General features: G+C 42.2%; 1 protein-coding gene and 1 long non-coding RNA gene across 3 annotated transcripts; one reads left to right on the top strand and one right to left on the bottom strand.

The window, feature by feature from the left end:
- Positions 1-7104: 7104 nt before the first annotated feature.
- Positions 7105-12872, bottom strand: LOC107220357 (aspartate aminotransferase, mitochondrial). Of its 2 annotated transcripts, none has more exons than XM_046739337.1 (8): positions 12675-12872; positions 10987-11146; positions 10708-10836; positions 9659-9877; positions 9262-9418; positions 9071-9169; positions 8610-8926; positions 7105-8419 (listed from the first exon to the last, which is right to left on the bottom strand). In XM_046739337.1, the coding sequence occupies exons 2-8, from the start codon at positions 11101-11103 to the stop codon at positions 8297-8299; spliced, it is 1161 nt and encodes a 386-aa protein (XP_046595293.1). In that variant the 5' UTR covers positions 11104-11146; positions 12675-12872; the 3' UTR covers positions 7105-8296. The 2 variants fall into 2 exon arrangements, with proteins under 2 accessions (XP_046595293.1, XP_015514408.1); XM_015658922.2 differs by lacking the exon at positions 12675-12872 and adding an exon at positions 12383-12578.
- Positions 12556-16090, top strand: LOC124294386. Its single transcript, XR_006904293.1, has 2 exons — positions 12556-12666; positions 15293-16090. It is a non-coding gene; the product is annotated as an uncharacterized LOC124294386 (long non-coding RNA).
- Positions 16091-17587: the final 1497 nt, after the last annotated feature.

Raw genomic sequence — 17587 nt, 5'->3', positions numbered from 1 at the left:
TTGTACTGCGCCCCATTCTGTTCCCTAACTTGTAACCTGCACGCCGATTCCTTCACTTAGCCCTCCTTTCATATCGTCACAATCACGAGTCGAGAACTCCCAGGCAACGAGATCCCCCTGCATCGTGTATACATATACAATTACGCTTTCTTTTTTAAATGTTCAACTCGACCACTCGTATATCTTGCGTGACGAGTGACGAGGTAAACGTGTCTTGTTAGACACATCCTCTCCCCCTCTTCCACCCCTCACCACCGACTGATTGATTAAAATTATTATAATGATATATTAATGCAATTGCACCGATAACGACAACCTGCACGTCGCGAGAGAATTTCGCTTTGTCATTGCGTCGTTGAACCGGATTTTATGCATGCATCGGTATTTTATACTGCCGATTTTTTCACACGTCAAGCTCGCTCCGCCGCTTATCGAACCCTCGTTACAAAGTCGAAACTTCAATCCACACATCGTTTCTTTGCCGATTTTTCCACCGATTTTCAACCGATTTCTCTTCCAACCGACTCCTTATCTATCCACAAATTGAAGTGCGATTATTCAAGCATGTTTAACCCGGCGAGTCAGCTGTTTAAAAGCGGCTAAAATCGCAAAAGCATAAAATCGGCGTAAATCGGATTACACGAGGAGTGTCGTTGACTGCAACGTCGCGTGCGGAGGGGTGGTCGAACCGCAGCTTATTGTTGGGAACTCCAGGAGTTAACTTCAGGCTTTCCAATCGGCATAACGATTTTAGAATATCTGTGACAATCCTGTCCTGTGCGTAGCTGGAGCATCGACCACGACAAAAGAATGAAACTACTTACAAACAAATATTTGTAAACGTATAATACAGAGGTAAATAAATAGATCCATACACATACACCGATATTTGTACGGTTCGTGGATAGTGGGGGGCCCGGTTTTGAGCCGAGCAAACAATGCTTCGCAAAGAAATTCCCAGAGACCACCGACAAGCAGTTTTTCACTTCGGATCCTTGCGGTGTATACCTCGGTAGGCAACCGTGACCCTGGTACAGTTTGGTAGACTCTTCACCTTGAAGATGGTCACCCTCTGTCCTTCTCTCGCCGGGACCCACTATTCATTCCCTTATATTTCCCGCAGTTCGGCGGGCTAATCGATTTGAAATTGGGCCCGTGACTGACGATCCTTCGGACCTCTCTCTCTCGCTCTCTCCCGCGGTCCCATTTCTTTTGGAAAGAGCGAAGACCACCCCGCGACGGGACTGACGCAAGCATTCTATGTTCGCTTCGCTTCACCGTCGGCAAACTTCGCCAACATTCGGACAGTATCGCCGATCCGAGGATCGGTTGCAACAGGTCCGATCCACCCGAACTGATCGGAAATGAAATTAGAAACGGGTTCGACGAACGCTTGCCGGCGAAACCAAGCTGCGGATTCTTCACCGGCTCTCAAATATTCGAGTCAAGGGACCAACCCTCTGGCCGGTGAAAATATATGTTCAATCTTCAAGAAATCTCGAATTTTTCAAAATGGCACGGGTTCCATAGTAAGTATTTGATCAATTAGATTAGTCATAAATCGATTCTGATGGACATCGTTATATACCTAATAATTGATATCGAATACACAGGTTTTTTCTTTCAACTACCGATTTCTTAACCGATTTTACGGCCAATTTGTGAAGAAATACATGTATTCCCGACGCATTCAAACCGGCCACGTCGATTTCCCAACCGATCTTTCAGCGAGGCTACATACATGCGATTATATTCTCCGAATGACTTGTGAATGAATATCAAGAGGATGCTTTCAAACCGAATGTAATTTAGACGATAAAACGGAGCCAAATCATCGACACGCAATTCCCGCCGCTAGCTGGAACTCCATCCCTCCTTCCATATACCCATAACCGTATGTACCAGCATATACTATAGGAAAAGAGGAGAATCGGTTAATTTACCAATTAACGTCAATATATATTTGACTTTGGTTTAATGCGCGAAAGTGATTTCATGGCAGGCGAGAGACGAACCGATCTCCTCACCGTGATCGAATCGTCTGGATATGTAATTATCTCCGATACTTACTTCGGTTGTACAAGAATAGTTTCCTAAGATCGATCTTACAGCGATTAAACCGGTATCCTCAAGACTTCACCGCAGGTGAAATCGGGTCAATTAAAAAATCTTTTTTGGGATTCCTCTCAACGCTTTATATTCCGCAATAAATTTTTTCATAATTTCTGTAAAAGATCGATCAGCCGAGTATACAATTGAATACCTTGGCCAAGCTGACGACTTTAGAAAAGTCTTGATCGTCCGACAGTTAGTTCGTCGAGCACTATTACCGATCTCCGAACGAGCCTTGCCGCTCCTGCGCAGGAAGGGTGTGAGGTGGATCCTCTTCTTCGCGGTTCTGCTCCCCGTCAGGATCGGCATCGGTGCTCTCCCTGCAGAGATATTTCAACAATTCCGAACGCCTCGTAAACCTCACTCTTCGCCTTGGACGCGGCGTGGTGTACGTGTATGGTAGCGTCGGGAAACAAGAAAGGGCTTATACGGCCTTAAAGTGGTTGGTTGCCTCGCCATGCCGTGCCTCGGAGGGCCGCCACTCCCAATTTGTTGTGGAGTTAGTGGAACGGCCGAATCTGTGCGCGAGGCTAAGTGTGCAGGATGCATACTAGGTGGACCGAGCGTTATGGCAGAACCCGAAAACCGCTCGTTCCTCACCCCGAGAGGAGGAGAGAAGGAGAAACCGAAGAAGAAGAAGAAGAAAAGGACGAAATCGTGTCGGATACAACGTTTTTTCCCATATCTAACCATGACTCCCTTCCATTACCTCGTTCCCGAGTCAGTTTTGTGGATAAAACATAACTACACACATTAACGGGGTGAAAAAACGGGCCGAACCAAAGTGAAAGGAGAAACAAAAAACTTTTGGAGATATTTATTTAACCGAATACCGTTCACGGATTATTTTTGGTTTACGGTAGGACGTCGGGCTGAATACCGCGCATGCTAATCCTTGAATACGACATCGTGGCACCAAAATTCATATAAGGATCGTACAGGATCGTACATCGGTGATTAGCTAGACGTCGGATCCTCGTAACTCGGTCTTACAGAAAACTGCTTGGCCTTAATTTCGGAGTTGAACCTGGACTTGAAGTGTGAACGAATGTCATTTCTCGCCGATTTATTACCGATCATGAGCGGTGTTGTTCGAAATTCTGGACCGTCGCAAGTTTTTGACTTTAAAAAAGTTTCAGTCATCATCGGTTAGTTGTTATCGATACCGATCTTGACGAATCGCCAAAAAATCGGCAATGATTACGAAGAAAAATACTCGAGACTGTGTCACATGGAACAAATTTGCGTGACGCACAAGCTTGTCAACTTCGGGTCCCAAAGAATCGGCACGAAGTGTGGTCTGCTAATGTCTCATGGGCTTTGCAGCACGAATAGCAAGGCTTTGGATATTTTTCAAGACTATCGGGTTGACGCTGTTGATGCATGTAAACGTGGGTCAGCTCCGTCCGCATACGTGTGTCTAGGTATGATCGTCGAAGCCACGGAGGCGCGTTTGGCCGAGTAAAAGGAGGAAGATCCTCCCCCGGTCGACGAAGAAGAGGCTCTCGTAGTTCGGGCTTCGGGCACGCCCTCCCCGAGCACAAAGCGGCCTGTGGTATAAATTGGTTTGTTTGCCGCGGAGATGAAAGGGGCCGCTAAATGCTATCTTTAAGGTGTCGGATCAACGCAAATGTGGCTGAGTTACTCGTGATTATAGGATACCCCAGGCCCGGTCCATGCCTCGTTGCCGAAGCACCCGCAGCGGCGTCATATCCCGGGGAATCGATCCCCTGACGATTTTTTATCCCTCCATCCATCCGTAAGCACCGATCATCCTTTTGATCCACCGCAGCTGTGGTTTTCACTTCGGAAATTGACATTTTTTATCCAACCTTTGTCGAATTCCTTCAAACTGAAAATTCCAGGATCTTATGAACATTTGCTGATGTTCTCTTTTACACATTTCCGTTGTGCTAAGAAAATCGGTAAGCGTTCAATTTTTAAAAATAATTATTCATAACCGGATATAACGTACTCAATAAAATCGTAAAAAATTAAATAAAATTGAGGCTTTTCCTCAACGATTTGTCGCCGATTTCTTCTTAAGCCTTCACGATGACCGATTTTTTTTCTTTCGTTTATAGTCCACATCCACAGACAGGTACGAAGGTCATAATTAATTAGACTCAATTCTTGTGTATCCAATTCCGACGACTAATTACAGAGTTTACGAATCGTTATTGAGTGATTTTTTTTTGATACTTGTGTATATACATCTTATATTTACAATGTTTTTTTTTCTATATTGCCAAGACAAAGTCCGCGAAGGATTTGGCGTGAGGTGAGATGTGTTTTTTTTTTTTTTCGTGAGGATGGAACGAAGCATGTACGCCACTGCCAGTCCGTCGATTTCTCTCTCCCTCTCGGCTCGTCTCTCTCGCGCCTGTTCTTTGCCGCGGCAAAGATGTGTAGGTAGGGTACGGGGAGAGTTGAACGAGCAAGCGAGCTCGGCAGACATTATACTACAAAATAATAATTCATAAATTATACGTGGTGCGTCTGTTTAGTGCGGTGGCTCTCGCAAGTCGTTTCTTATACCGATCTTCTCCGCTGCGGCACCTCCGCGTTCTCCCATTCCCCCGTAGTCGCGTTAAGCGTTCCTCACACTAATCCACACTGCGGTGAAATCGATTCCACAATTTTATTGGCACACAAGCCTTCACATCTAAATATACATATATACGTTACACATACCTACAACCCGCATAACCGAAAATTCATTATACCAGCCATTAGCAACACGTAAATCGGCACCGCCGATTTCTCGCCGAATAAGAACCAGGAGCAGATTTTTATTTGACTAACATTTTTCACCGCAAACTTTGATTTGGCTATGAAAGGCTTTCACGTTTCGCTTGCATTCTGCTTGTTTTTTTTTTTTCCCCTCTTATCTCCCGCGATAATAAATATTTACAGTTCCATGTAAAAACGCTCTGATTAATCTGTACGAGATCAAAATAACCTCAACTCGAAATCGGTTCAGTCCGTTTTTTTTTTTTTTTTTGTTGTTTTTTTTCTTGCACAGACTATGACAGGGAAGGGGGGGGGGGGATCGGTAGTCAAATCGTGCGGGCGCTCTTTTACTCGCAAAAGTCTTAGCGGAAAAGAGCCGACACAGAAACGACAGATCGCGGCAGCCGCGTTCTGATCTGCATAACCAGTAGCCTGCTTGTGTGTAATTTACATTAATTTCTAAGCCTCATTTTGCTATTTCGTAGATCGAGATTTCATCTGTCTCGTTTATACGGCAGCTGCGGTAAAGTATATTTCTCATATTTATTGCAGGCATGTGTATTTATGAATACCGGGTAGTAGATATGGGAATACATACGTGTAAGATACGAGGTGTTCTTTGGCCGTATTAATATAATCATCTGATATAAAAGCAAGAAAAAAAATCGTCTGTTATATTGTATTATATGTACAACTGTGCGTTTGTGCTCGTGAAAATTTTAGATCGGCGCAGATTACGCTCTCGAAACTGCCGAGACCAATTATTACAGTCTTGGTAAGACACCGTTTTACTTGTTTATAACTGCGCTCTGCCTCTCTAAGCGTGTCGATTTATTAAACTAATTAGAGCGCGCCGGTCGTACGAGGATTTATAAAAATAATCCGAAAAAAATTCATGCAATTAGAAGCACGTTTAGAACCGGATATTCGAACAAAAAGTTAATAAATATTTCTTACGCTTAGAAAGTTGAACGCCTGTTTTGCATTCGGACTAAACAGTTGACGATTATTCGGTAAAATTGATGTCTAAAATTGGTTGAAAATCGATCATACTTTTATTTTACTCCGCTTGTTATCTACAGATACGTTTGTTAACGTTTCCTTGTAAAATCTCGTCGGAAATTCGACCACGTGACACTCGATACGGCGAAATCGGTACGCCGCTCGACTCGTCCATGCTGCACGCTGCAGTTTAATGTTATTAAATAAAAAGCTGGGGGCGTATAAGAGAGTTTTCGGAAGGCGGGCACCTTTCTTAGTCGCACCGATCCCCCGTACCCGAAAAACCGGCAACTCATCACACTTGTTTTCCGCCTGCCCGCGATTAGGTCTCCGCCACCTGGGGGGCCGAACCTTTCACACCTTTCACACCTTCGAGTTTCCTTTGTACACGTTCCTCTACGCCTGAAAGGCCCTCCACCCGGCAATGGATAACACCGACGGAAAATCGGCGCTTCGCACCACCGACGTATAATTTTTTTCCCAATTTGATCATCACCTTTCGGACAATGATTATTCATCGAAGGATATATGTACGTCATTTGCTTCCAATAATGCAGGGAATACCAGCGGAATCGGTGGTCGGGACTATTCAAGTTTTGGTGAAATTATGTCAGCATATAGTGGCGGGTATCCAACTAACAAAATCTCCATCAAGTGGCAAGTGTCATCAGAAAACAGCGATCGGTAATAACAAAAATTACCAATTTCGGGTACAATCTCATTGGAACCGAACGGTGATTGACTCGAGCAATATGAAGACACGTGTATCTATAAATGTTATAAAATCCTAATATCGAAATAGTAACAATATAAATCGGAAATCGGTGATAGAAAATTAGCGATTTTGAGCGTAATCTACTGTTTATTTATTTTATGAATACTGAGATCGTGAGTATCGGTAAATGGTCTTAAAAAAATATCGTCGTCAATTGTAAGTAACCGGAAATCGGCAAGTCGATGCATAAATCCTTCATGATCTAATAACAATTTGACGTATTTAACGATTTATTAAACAAGTACAGCTAAGCGATACATATTGAGAAGGTAATTTACCTTAAACAGTAACAATATAAATCGGCAATCGGTTACAGAAAATGAGCGACTTTGAGTATAATCTACCGTTTATTGATTCAATGAATACCGAGATCGGCATGTAACTGTAATGCGATGTAAATGTCTAAAAAATATTATCGTCAAGTGGAAATGATCTAAAATCGGCAAGTCTGTGCCTGAATCTGTAACGATCCGGTAACAATGTGATGTGTTAAGCGATTTATTAAACAGGTGTAGCATATTGAGTAGACGTGGTTATAAAGTTAAGCGATACATACTGCGAAGGTAATTTACCTTAAGCTGCGTCAAGTGGTCGGATACGTGAGAAAGAAAATCGGTTTAATTATCGAGGTTACGTCCTTTGAGTAACAAGAATACGTTAGAGAAAATAGGATAAAAAATGCAGCGTGTCTAAAGAGCTAAGAACAGTATTTTACACTATTTTAGGATTACTATACCTGCCGATGGATAGGGAGAGGGAGAGGGGGGGGGGGCGATGTAGGTATACATTGCCGTACCTGAGTAGCGGGCCAGGAGGCCGTCTTTTCGTCGAAGATACAAAGGAGGCCATAAACGTCAGCTTTTTAATTTATCATCGCCGGCTGCAGTGTGGGTAATCTAATTAATTTAATGACCGATAAAGCATTTGACGCCTCTCCCGTTGTACCCGCCACCAGCTCGCGTCGCGTAAGGGTGTGACATGATTCTTTGAAAACAATTACTCAGCTACCTGCACACTTGTCAATTGATTCGAATACCACAGGACTAAAAAATTTCGATCGTGAATACAGCGTGTTTGAAAAGGCGCGCCGTTTGTACCGCCAGTAGCAAAATGATACGGCAATTCTATTCTGTTTCTTCCCTTAACGCAACTTTCTTGACAAATAATAGAAAAAATAAATATATATATATATGTACACAATGGAAGGAAAACGAATCGGGAAAAGACAAAGGGCTCCTTCACCCCAGAAGCCAAGATTTTATCTCGAGGTTTCTCCTGTTCGGTGGCAAAACACTTCGGGACCGTAAAAAAGCTATTTGTTCAGCCCCTAATGGAGGTCGGAGTCTGCTTTGGGGTGGAGTGTCGACGGAATCCTGAGATCATCGGAATCAGAAATTTCTTTCAGACTGTATCCGACGTAGATGAATCTAGTCCGTGCGAAATAGTCTGCAGATTGCATGTAATCGAGTGCGACATTTGTGCGAGTGGAAAATTAAACATTTGTATATTGCAATGGTGTTTTGCACACAAATTTTTTTTTTCTATTCATTCGCCTTCCAATTATTGTCGCGACACATTATAATACGCCCGTACATATCCATGGAGATAATAATATCAGTGAATCCCAAAATCTTTGTTAAAATTCTTCTACAAGCTGCAGCAGCCGTAATGACCTCACTTTGTAGCATCGTGCAATGCTCTGGCAACGAGTTCAACATTTCTGGAATTAACACCGGCCATACATATCCGGCCGTCTGTCGATGCGTAAACACTGTACTTCTCCCTCATTCTTTTGACCTGAAAAAAAATGAAATAAAAAAACGGTGCGGTTTCATTGATCGGGTGTATAAGGCGACTGAGAGGATCCGAAGTCCGTTTCAGAGACAGAACCAAAGCAACATCTCTAAACCGGTTAAAGGAACGATCATGGGAAGAAAAAATACCAATGGATCGTATTTTGTTTGGGTACACAAACTTGCTCAATTACCTGTTCCGGAGTCATTCCCGTGAAACAAAACATTCCAATCTGATTGGTAACGTGATCCCAGTTAAGTTTCGTGCCGGTTTTATCCAACTCATTCTTGAGTGCCTTTCGAATGGAGTTTATCCTGTCTGTCATAGTCTTCAGGTCCTTGATCCACTGCCTTTTTAGATCTGGATCGATGAAGATCTCGTTCGCAATCCGTACACCGTTTACAGGGGGACAGGAGTACATCGTACGAATGATGATCTTCAGCTGGGATCTCACTCTGGCAGCTTCATCCGCACTGGCAGTGACAAAGCTCAAGGAACCGACGCGTTCCCCTGGATTTTTGAGAAAACATCAATCAGCCCTGATGTTGGAGAGAGTGGAATCACGGTAAAAGTTCACTTCGTATTGGTGCAACGGGTCGAACGGAAGGTTCGAAAGCTTCTGTCTAGGGAAGTTTATTCGATGTCTTGTCTCACCGTAAAGTCCCAGGTTCTTGGAATAGGTCTGCACGAGTGCGAATTGGTGGCCATCGCGAGCGAAAATCCTGACGGAAGTAGCGTCCTCATCCAGGTCGCCTGGAGCACGAAGAACGAGGATTTTGTTTTTCAAACTTTGAACTGTCAGAAACTGGGTGTTACTTTTTTAAGCATCCAATGTTCCTTATTACCACTTGCCAAGCCCTGGTACGCCATATCGATCAGTGGAAATAATCGCCCCTTTTTTATCGCCCTTGAAATTCCCGCCCATTGTTCCGGGCTCGGATCCACACCGCTGGGGTTGTGCGCGGACGGATGAAGCAGGATAATCGACCCTTCGGGCATATTCTGCAAATGAAAAATTGGGATATTCTCGTCTCGGGGTAAAAATTTCCACATTTCTAAAACGGCGGGTAACCGCACCTGACTTATTATACTCATCCGAGAGCTTTGCTTCGTTTTTGTTTCCGCTTACTTGTAACAGCGGGAGAAATAAACTTTCATACTTTTATGAAATTTGTGATAAAACGATTTCGTCATTTATTTATTGAGCAACTATCTTCGTAATGCTGACGACTATGCGGTTACCGATATGTCTTGAAGAACTCCCTCGTAGTCGAAGCATTTCTTTTCGTAATTGTAATACCGGTACATTTTCACCGGTCCAAGATGCTCCAATATCGGCGCGTGAGCAGCGTAGCTTGGATCGCTGATCCAGACCTCATTCGGGCCTCTGTGAAATTTTGAAAAAAATTCCAACCATACGCGAAGTGCTCCGATACCGGCAACTCCTTGTACCGCCGCAATCTGGATAAATGAAAATCGATGTTGTGTGGTAAAAATATTACCGCTTCGCAACGGAGTCAAGAAACAGTTTTAAAAAGTTATACCTAGTCAGGATCCATCAAAATTCGTATTTTTTTTTTTTTTTGTAATTCCAATTTCATAACGTACAAATATTCAAGTATATGCACAGAAAATTTCTCCAAGTTACGCGCTCGTTTGAATTTGAAACTTTGGTCGCGTTTTTCTCAAAACTAATGTTTTCAAAGTCGGTGAGCAAGATTTTTCGAAAACGGCTAAACCGATCAGTCTCAAATTTTTACACAAGCTTTATGAATATATTTTTCAGTCCTTGATCGAAGGATTTTTTTCGCCAGTAAATATTTTCCGTTTTGTAATCAAGCTGAGACGAAAGTTTTTATGAAAAATCGCAATTTTTATTTTAAAAGTCGCCGTTTTGTTAAAAATTAATATTTTGCTTGTTCCTTCGATCAAAGACCAGGTACTACCTTGTATTGACTGAATCTTTTTTGTTTTTTTCATCGGATGATCCATTCCAAAGATATCTCGCTCACCGCAAGACACCTTTTTTTAGAGGTGCTCCCGAAGATCGGTTATATCAGCTATGAAAGTCGTTGTATATGTTTAGAAATAAAAAATATGAGAACGAAGCTCAATGTTACCCCAGTACGTGTATAAATTTTTATAATAAAAAATTGAAACGTCTCTTCATAAAGAATCCTTTGAAAATCGCGTTTTTTCGGCCTCCTGACTAATTATAACCCTTTAAAATCCATTCTCATTCTTCAGATCGATATCCTCGCCCCCTTAATAAAATAAATATCACCGCTTACTCGCCCCTGCTTTATCAGCTCGGAATCATCTCCCAACACCAGCTTGACGCTGTTTAAACAGAAGTCCGCGGAACCGTCAATGGGAAGGTATTCCTTGTGGAGTTTTTTTTCGGCGATTTTTTTCTCTGCCTGAAAATCACGCGCACAGATAACATGGCGACACGTTTTGATTACCTCGCCGTGTCTCGATAGATCACGGCCGTAAATGATGGAGCTTTCTGTGATAAGTAAAACCGACTGTTATCGGTAATTACAGAGGAAATTAGCCTTCCGGATTACCTGACGAACGCACGGCAGCACCCATGGTTGCCCCAATTCGTCCCGATAAACACCCGCGCTGAGATCAACCTTATCGGTATTCGGATCTTGGCTGTAGGCCTCGCCAATTTTCAACATCAAATCCGGAGGCCCAGCCTCGACGTGATTCCACCACGGACAGCTGAAGGAATTGGGAAAATTTTAGTCATCGTGCACTGAGAGAAATTTTTATTTCCGGTTACCGCTCAGTCCTTAACTATTTTCATTTTTTACCATAATCGAAAAATATAGTTCTAGGTAGAAAATTAAAATTAGTTTTGTAGCTGTTAACGGACAGTCTAGTATCCGTTGCTATTCTCTCTGATTACGATCACTGTTTCTATATTTTCTTGCAACTGTTGCGAAAATTTAATGCTCGTGCAACGATAATTTGACGTTAAAGCCTTGTTTAGTTAAAAAAGTAGAGTAAACCGTAGAAACTGATGTTGCGTTGCAATTACCAAAAAAGGATCGACAATAGCGCAAAATGGTTACGCGTCCCTCGTTTTTCGTCACTCCAACAACACTCAAACAGTTTTTTTTAACCATACCTGTTTTACTAAGTTTTTCTAGTTACTATAAAAAATGAAATTTTTCTCAGTGTACTATTACGATCGTTATAAGTACATCACTCGATAAAATCAGGGAAATATCAGTGAAAGGTCACTGAGTAATTGGTTTATATGGGGCATTCCATGTCAAATTGGCAGCCCATGTAGTATGATGTTCTTGCTGGTTCAAAAGGGTCTCGGCTTTTCTTTTCAGATTTTTTTGTACCACGTGTGAGATCTTAACAAATCAAAAAACCAATTCTGAGAATGCTATTTTTAAAAATCTTAAAAACCTCGTACCGTTTCTATAATTTGAAGTATGATTTTTGATCACAACACGACGATGGGATCTCAATATTTGCTTTGCACTCATTGCGATGTTACAAGTGAAATAACTGTGATACCGCGGTACTAATTATAAATTGTAAAGAAGAATTGAAGAAGGCTGTAAGTGCCATTTTCTTTTCAAAAAAATAATTCTTCTTAGAAAGTATGCGTATGCGAAGGCCAAAATTTTCTCTAAAAAAAAAAAAACAACAAATATTATCTGGAAGAAAAAATGCCACTCAGAGCCTTTTATAATTTTCCTCTGCAATTAAAAAAAAAAAAGAAAAAACAATGAATCGTACACAGAAAGAATTAAATGCACCACTAATTGCCGCCGATAACTTTTACGACAAGTAAATCAACTGACATATTTCCAAGTATAAATTCGACCGATGCCAAAACTGATAAACAATAGAATTTGCGTAATTTCACGACGATTCGCGAGTAGAATTGTACAATTAAAAAATATCCCGCGGTTTATGATGTCAGTATTTTTATACCTTTTGTCTTTCATTGTTGCAGATGCAGGCGGCTGAAGTTAACCGGACGAGCAACGGACAGTGACTGATAACTGAATAAATTCCCGAGGATCGTCGCCACGGTACGAATCATATTGTACGACGTTTCTGGTATAAATGTGACGCCGGGAAAAAACGCGCTTTCTTAGTATTCATCAACTTTTGAGATTACTTTACTTGACGCTCGGCCTTATCGCGCGGCTAATTCATTGTCAGTTCTAAGTAACACGAGCTTGACACCAGTCAAGCGATGAATTTCATAAAACGTACGTACTTGTTTCACATTAATATTAGACACTATTTTTTTAACAACGAATGTCGTGTATTCTCAACAACTCCTTAATTCTCAGCTAATAATACATCGGTTATATTTTGAACATTGAACCCGATTGAAAATAAAAAAATGGGTACAATCTATTTCGATCGACGTTGTCGGAGAGAGCTTTTACAACATCGCACGTCCGAGCACAAGCAGTGAAATGCTACGCAAGATGTTCGAGCGTAAATAAGCTCGTATCTGTCGCTATTTTAGTCATAAAAAATAAAGAAGTTGTTGGTGTTGTTGTTGTTTGTAATTTATTGATTACTCAGTTTTACAGTGATCGAAATATGTTTAACAGTGGGACGTACACCAGATAACTATTAATCATTGAGAAATGTCCGCGAAGCGACGTTGCCGATTCTCACATCCGTCAACCGCCGATTGACCCAGAAATCGAATCGCGTTTGTTGATTAATGGATCTTCGATACGTTTGGCAACCCCATTTTTTTCATTAAATATCAAGAAACCACAAAGGATAACGGTTATTTTTTATGATAAAGTATTCGCATCGTTCATTCTGGAAGCACGAGTAATTTTTCACCTTTAAGTATTGGAAATTCCGTATTCAACTCCACACGCGAAATTGCCTCGACTTTAAAGTCAAATGTCTTTTTAGAACGATTGGCCAGCAATGCTTGAACTTGTGTTCATACGGATTTAATTTATCTGTATTATATGTGTATACCTGTGAAAATTATATTCTCACATTTCGTTTCGTTTCACGTTCGGACTAAAACTAAGGGAATCTATTTTGTTATTTTTTAAAAACGAGTTTCTCAGTGCACCGAACACTGATACGATGTTTGTACACTTGACTCGTTATCGGCGTTACTCGGTAATATTAATTTTCCTTGTCCACTGTTATATGTAATCACTGACGTGACGTAAAATGCGCAGATATATGTATATATATAAGCAACGGATAGGTCATCGGTCGAAACAAACAGAATTAAAAATTTCTACATAACAACAGAAGCCGTAATTTTCATTGAGTCATTTTTTAACGAGAGTTAATTTCAGTCATTTCGTACCCACGTTATTTTTTTATTTATTTATTTTTTTTCTACGTACGCTTAATTCACCCCATTGATGAATAATCAAATTTGGGACTAGATATTCTGCCACGCGCGTGTAAGAGGGACAATAATTCAACTTTTATCACATTCGCTCGGTCTGCGCACTATGTAGCAATTGCTGGTGATTTACTGCCCATAATAGACTAATTACTACTTTCTTAGTGCAGGATTGCCCAATTCACTTTAAGTCAACACATCTGTAACCTTATCTAACTTCATCTTTAACACAGTTTGCTCAACCCAGTGTTTAGGGTTAGATACTTTGTGACATTGTCAAATATTCTTCAACAGATTGTAGCAGTCGTCAATCGATGGATTATTTCTTTTATAATTGGACGCGAACAAAAATTCGTGTACTTATCGTTAGACCACAAAAGCAGCAATATTAAAAGAAAACAAAAACAAAAAGAAAAAAAAGGAAAAGGAATCTTTTCGTTTCGAGGAAAATTCGCACGTGGGAAGCATTTGGTGAAAAATATAGTTCACATGGGTATTTTTTTTTTTTTTTTTTTTTTTTTTTTTTTTTTTTTTTTTTTTTTTTTTACAAGAAACTGTGACGTGTCGAGTAAAACCTGCTCTTCTTCTCTCCTCCGTGCGCATACTAGAGAAATCGTGGGACTGGATAGTTCACCCGGGCGCGTTTAAATACGGATAAAAGCTCGAGTTTTCTTGGTCATCTTTCAGCAGTGTGCGTAGACACGTATGACTAATTGTCGTAACATGTGCAGCGGGGTAAGAAAGGCGGGAGTCGTCGCATATTATATACTCGGTATAATTTACATGGAGGAAATGGATGTCGCTGGGTATAAGAAGTTAATGATTACACGTAGTTAGAGACTCCGGAGTACCTACAATCTGCATCGAGGGTTCTGGCCTTCTGGCTACCGGTGAAACAGGGAAAGGGAGGATGAAAAGAATACGCGGAGTAATTTCACGTGCAGCAACCGCACCGCGCGCGGGATCATGGAGGATGCAACGGGGCATCGAGGAGGAGGGTTCGTCCTTTCCGTACCTCGACGTCGAAGGGGGATATCTTGTTAGTGCGAGAGGAAGAGGCGTTCGCCGTGTTCGCGTTCCGTATTCCACTCCGACATGAACGGGCACACATCATCCTGCTTGGTGCACGTGCAGAGGGTCCGCTATTCAGCGTATGGCGACCACCGGCAACTACCTGCAATCCATTTAATCAGCCACCTATGCGGTCTCGCGATGTTGATACTGCACTCTCTGCCCACATATGCGACTCGTTCGTACTTTTGCACGCTACGTGCGTTTGTCATCGACTGACATATGCCTGTCATCGTAAGCGAAGCCACTCTTTCCCCGATGCCGCTCCACTCTGCGTCCTCGATGAAAAACGGCGGAAACCTCACGGCGCGACGTGTATTACAAATGTCCTTCGATTTTACTCGCCGATATTTTTCCTCTTTGATACGATAAGCCGATGCTGATACACGTCGATGAATATTTATATGCGACACTTTTCCTTGCAGGGACGACTTGGCGGACAATCGAATTCTGATATAGCGTTGGATTCGGGTAACGGAACATCGGAGGTCCGAGGAATGGCGAAATGCGTGACCAAGATGAACAAAGACGACCACATCCTCAGGGGAGCAGTTTGCGGCGAGACTCAAGTTTTCTTATTATAATTAAGGCTTCGGATACTCGACGTCGATGCGTCTCTCCCGCTGGTCGTGAATGTCGGTTTTAACGTGTCAAAAACCAAGAGGAGAAACAGGATACGAACGTCATTCCTACATCCGACCACTTCCTTGAACCGACGTTTCGAAATCGGCAAAAATTTATCGCCGATCGTTATTTGCGTGAAAGGAGAAAGAGGAGAAAATATTACGTACGAATAACCGAATAACGACCCGACTATTCTTCGTCACTCTCAAGATTCGCTCCGGAAGTTATTCGACTCCGCAAACCTCATGGCGCGTCATCGAATATCTTTACAGCTCGGTACGACCACTCGACAAATCAACAACAGCTATACTCACTCGTCAGTTTTATCGGCACGAAAGGAAGAGACCGAAGCGTACGAAGGGGAGACTGTTTCCGGCGATCACTTCACGTCGCTTGCACTCGGAAACGCTCGACGATTCATCATCGAGTAAATCAGTAGGTAGGCAGTATTTTAATAAATAACAGTCAACGCGAAGAGGCTGCAGTAATTGGGATCCTCGGTGAAAGCGTTTTTCAGCAAGCCAACTTCCAGGGAAATTCTTACGATGTATAAATATTACAGACGCAAATAAATTACACCAATGAAAATGCTTTATCGACGCCACGTGTTTCCGGATTGTAAAGGTAAAAAACTAGACCGATTTTACAATAATTTGGAATCTTTGCAACAATATGCATCGCGAATGTTTACGAATCCTTGTTTCCAAACCAACCATATTTGCAGTCGAAAATATGAAACTTTAACTCTTACGCTTTCGCGCGAGCCGCCAGTTAATGGGGATCGAATCGAGGATCGATTTCCGTGTATAGTCGGGATCCTCTCTTCATCGACGCCTCGCACGCTATGCATAATGCGATGCTCAAATTATTGGGGATGTCTGATGCAGCTGCCCAGCTCACATGATGCGCCATGGGCTACACTCATCCCTATACATCAGGTATCCAAACCGAAAACAAAACCCGAACCAACATGAAGTAGGTAAGTTTCATCTCGCATATACGCGTATTTCGAATTTGCACTTTCACGGTTGCAAGTGAGTTGGTGAAAAATCTCCAACGATTAAACGGCAGACGGAAATTTCACAATCTCAGGCCCATAGTCGTACGTTTTCTATTTTAATGACGCGTAGGAGACGCTCACTTAATCTTCCCACTATTCTGTTCTTCAGACATCGTATAACTAGTTGACGATACTTCGTCTTATCTATATGGCCGCTACTGTAACCGGAGCTGTAAACGGGGAGTGAAGTACATTCGGGTAACTGACATCGCTTTAATTAACCAAGGCAAACAATGATGTAACGACTGCTTATCGTCTGATTCAACGACACAAGGTGTTCTTTCCCTGCAACTGGAATATGCCCAAGATAATCGATGCTTTTTCTAGCAAAATCCGTTCCGTAAATTTACAATTACGAATATCCGACCACCGATATTATACACAGTGTGTAAATACACGCAGACAATCAATCTTTCGCTTCGGGGGTTTAACAAAGTGCAGGAGATGACCGATGGTACGATTCGCATAACGAACCGACGACTGGCCTCTGAATATCCATTCAGTCCGTGGATCCACCGGTCATTGTTCAAGTTTTAAAATCATATGCAACATGATCGGAAATATGTGTCTCGAACGGTCCGGGCGTCGATGTAAGAATACGGCGGCATCGGCGTCGCGGCTGAAAAGGCATTAACATCGGTACACCGACCGGTCATTTAGTTGTCAGGATAAACTACACACTGCCCGATTTCACCCCGCGGATCATCGACTTGAATAAGAATGCGCACATCCTCATCCGTCAAGTATCACTCAAACAAACACATGCGTATACCTGATTCACACAGTTGCTACCGCGTCTGCACGCGACTATAATATATAAATGCGTATATCCTCACCTCGTTGGTTCAGAACTGTTATGTTTTATACCTCTGCCGTGATTGTACACCAATTGCGAGCCGTTATTTGCCGCCGAAATATGTACGACGCAACACCCCCATCACTGCAGCGAGCTTGTTACCCAATCAATTTTGTTTACTTCGAACGCAATCTCGCACTGAGAGAAATTTTTATTTCCGGTTACCGCTCGGTCTTTGAC

Source organism: Neodiprion lecontei, chromosome 5 (genome assembly GCF_021901455.1).
Source record: "Neodiprion lecontei isolate iyNeoLeco1 chromosome 5, iyNeoLeco1.1, whole genome shotgun sequence".
NCBI classification, from domain to species: Eukaryota; Metazoa; Arthropoda; class Insecta; order Hymenoptera; family Diprionidae; genus Neodiprion; species Neodiprion lecontei.
The sequence above is the reverse complement of the archived record's forward strand: the minus strand, read 5'-3'. Positions and strand labels throughout refer to the sequence as shown.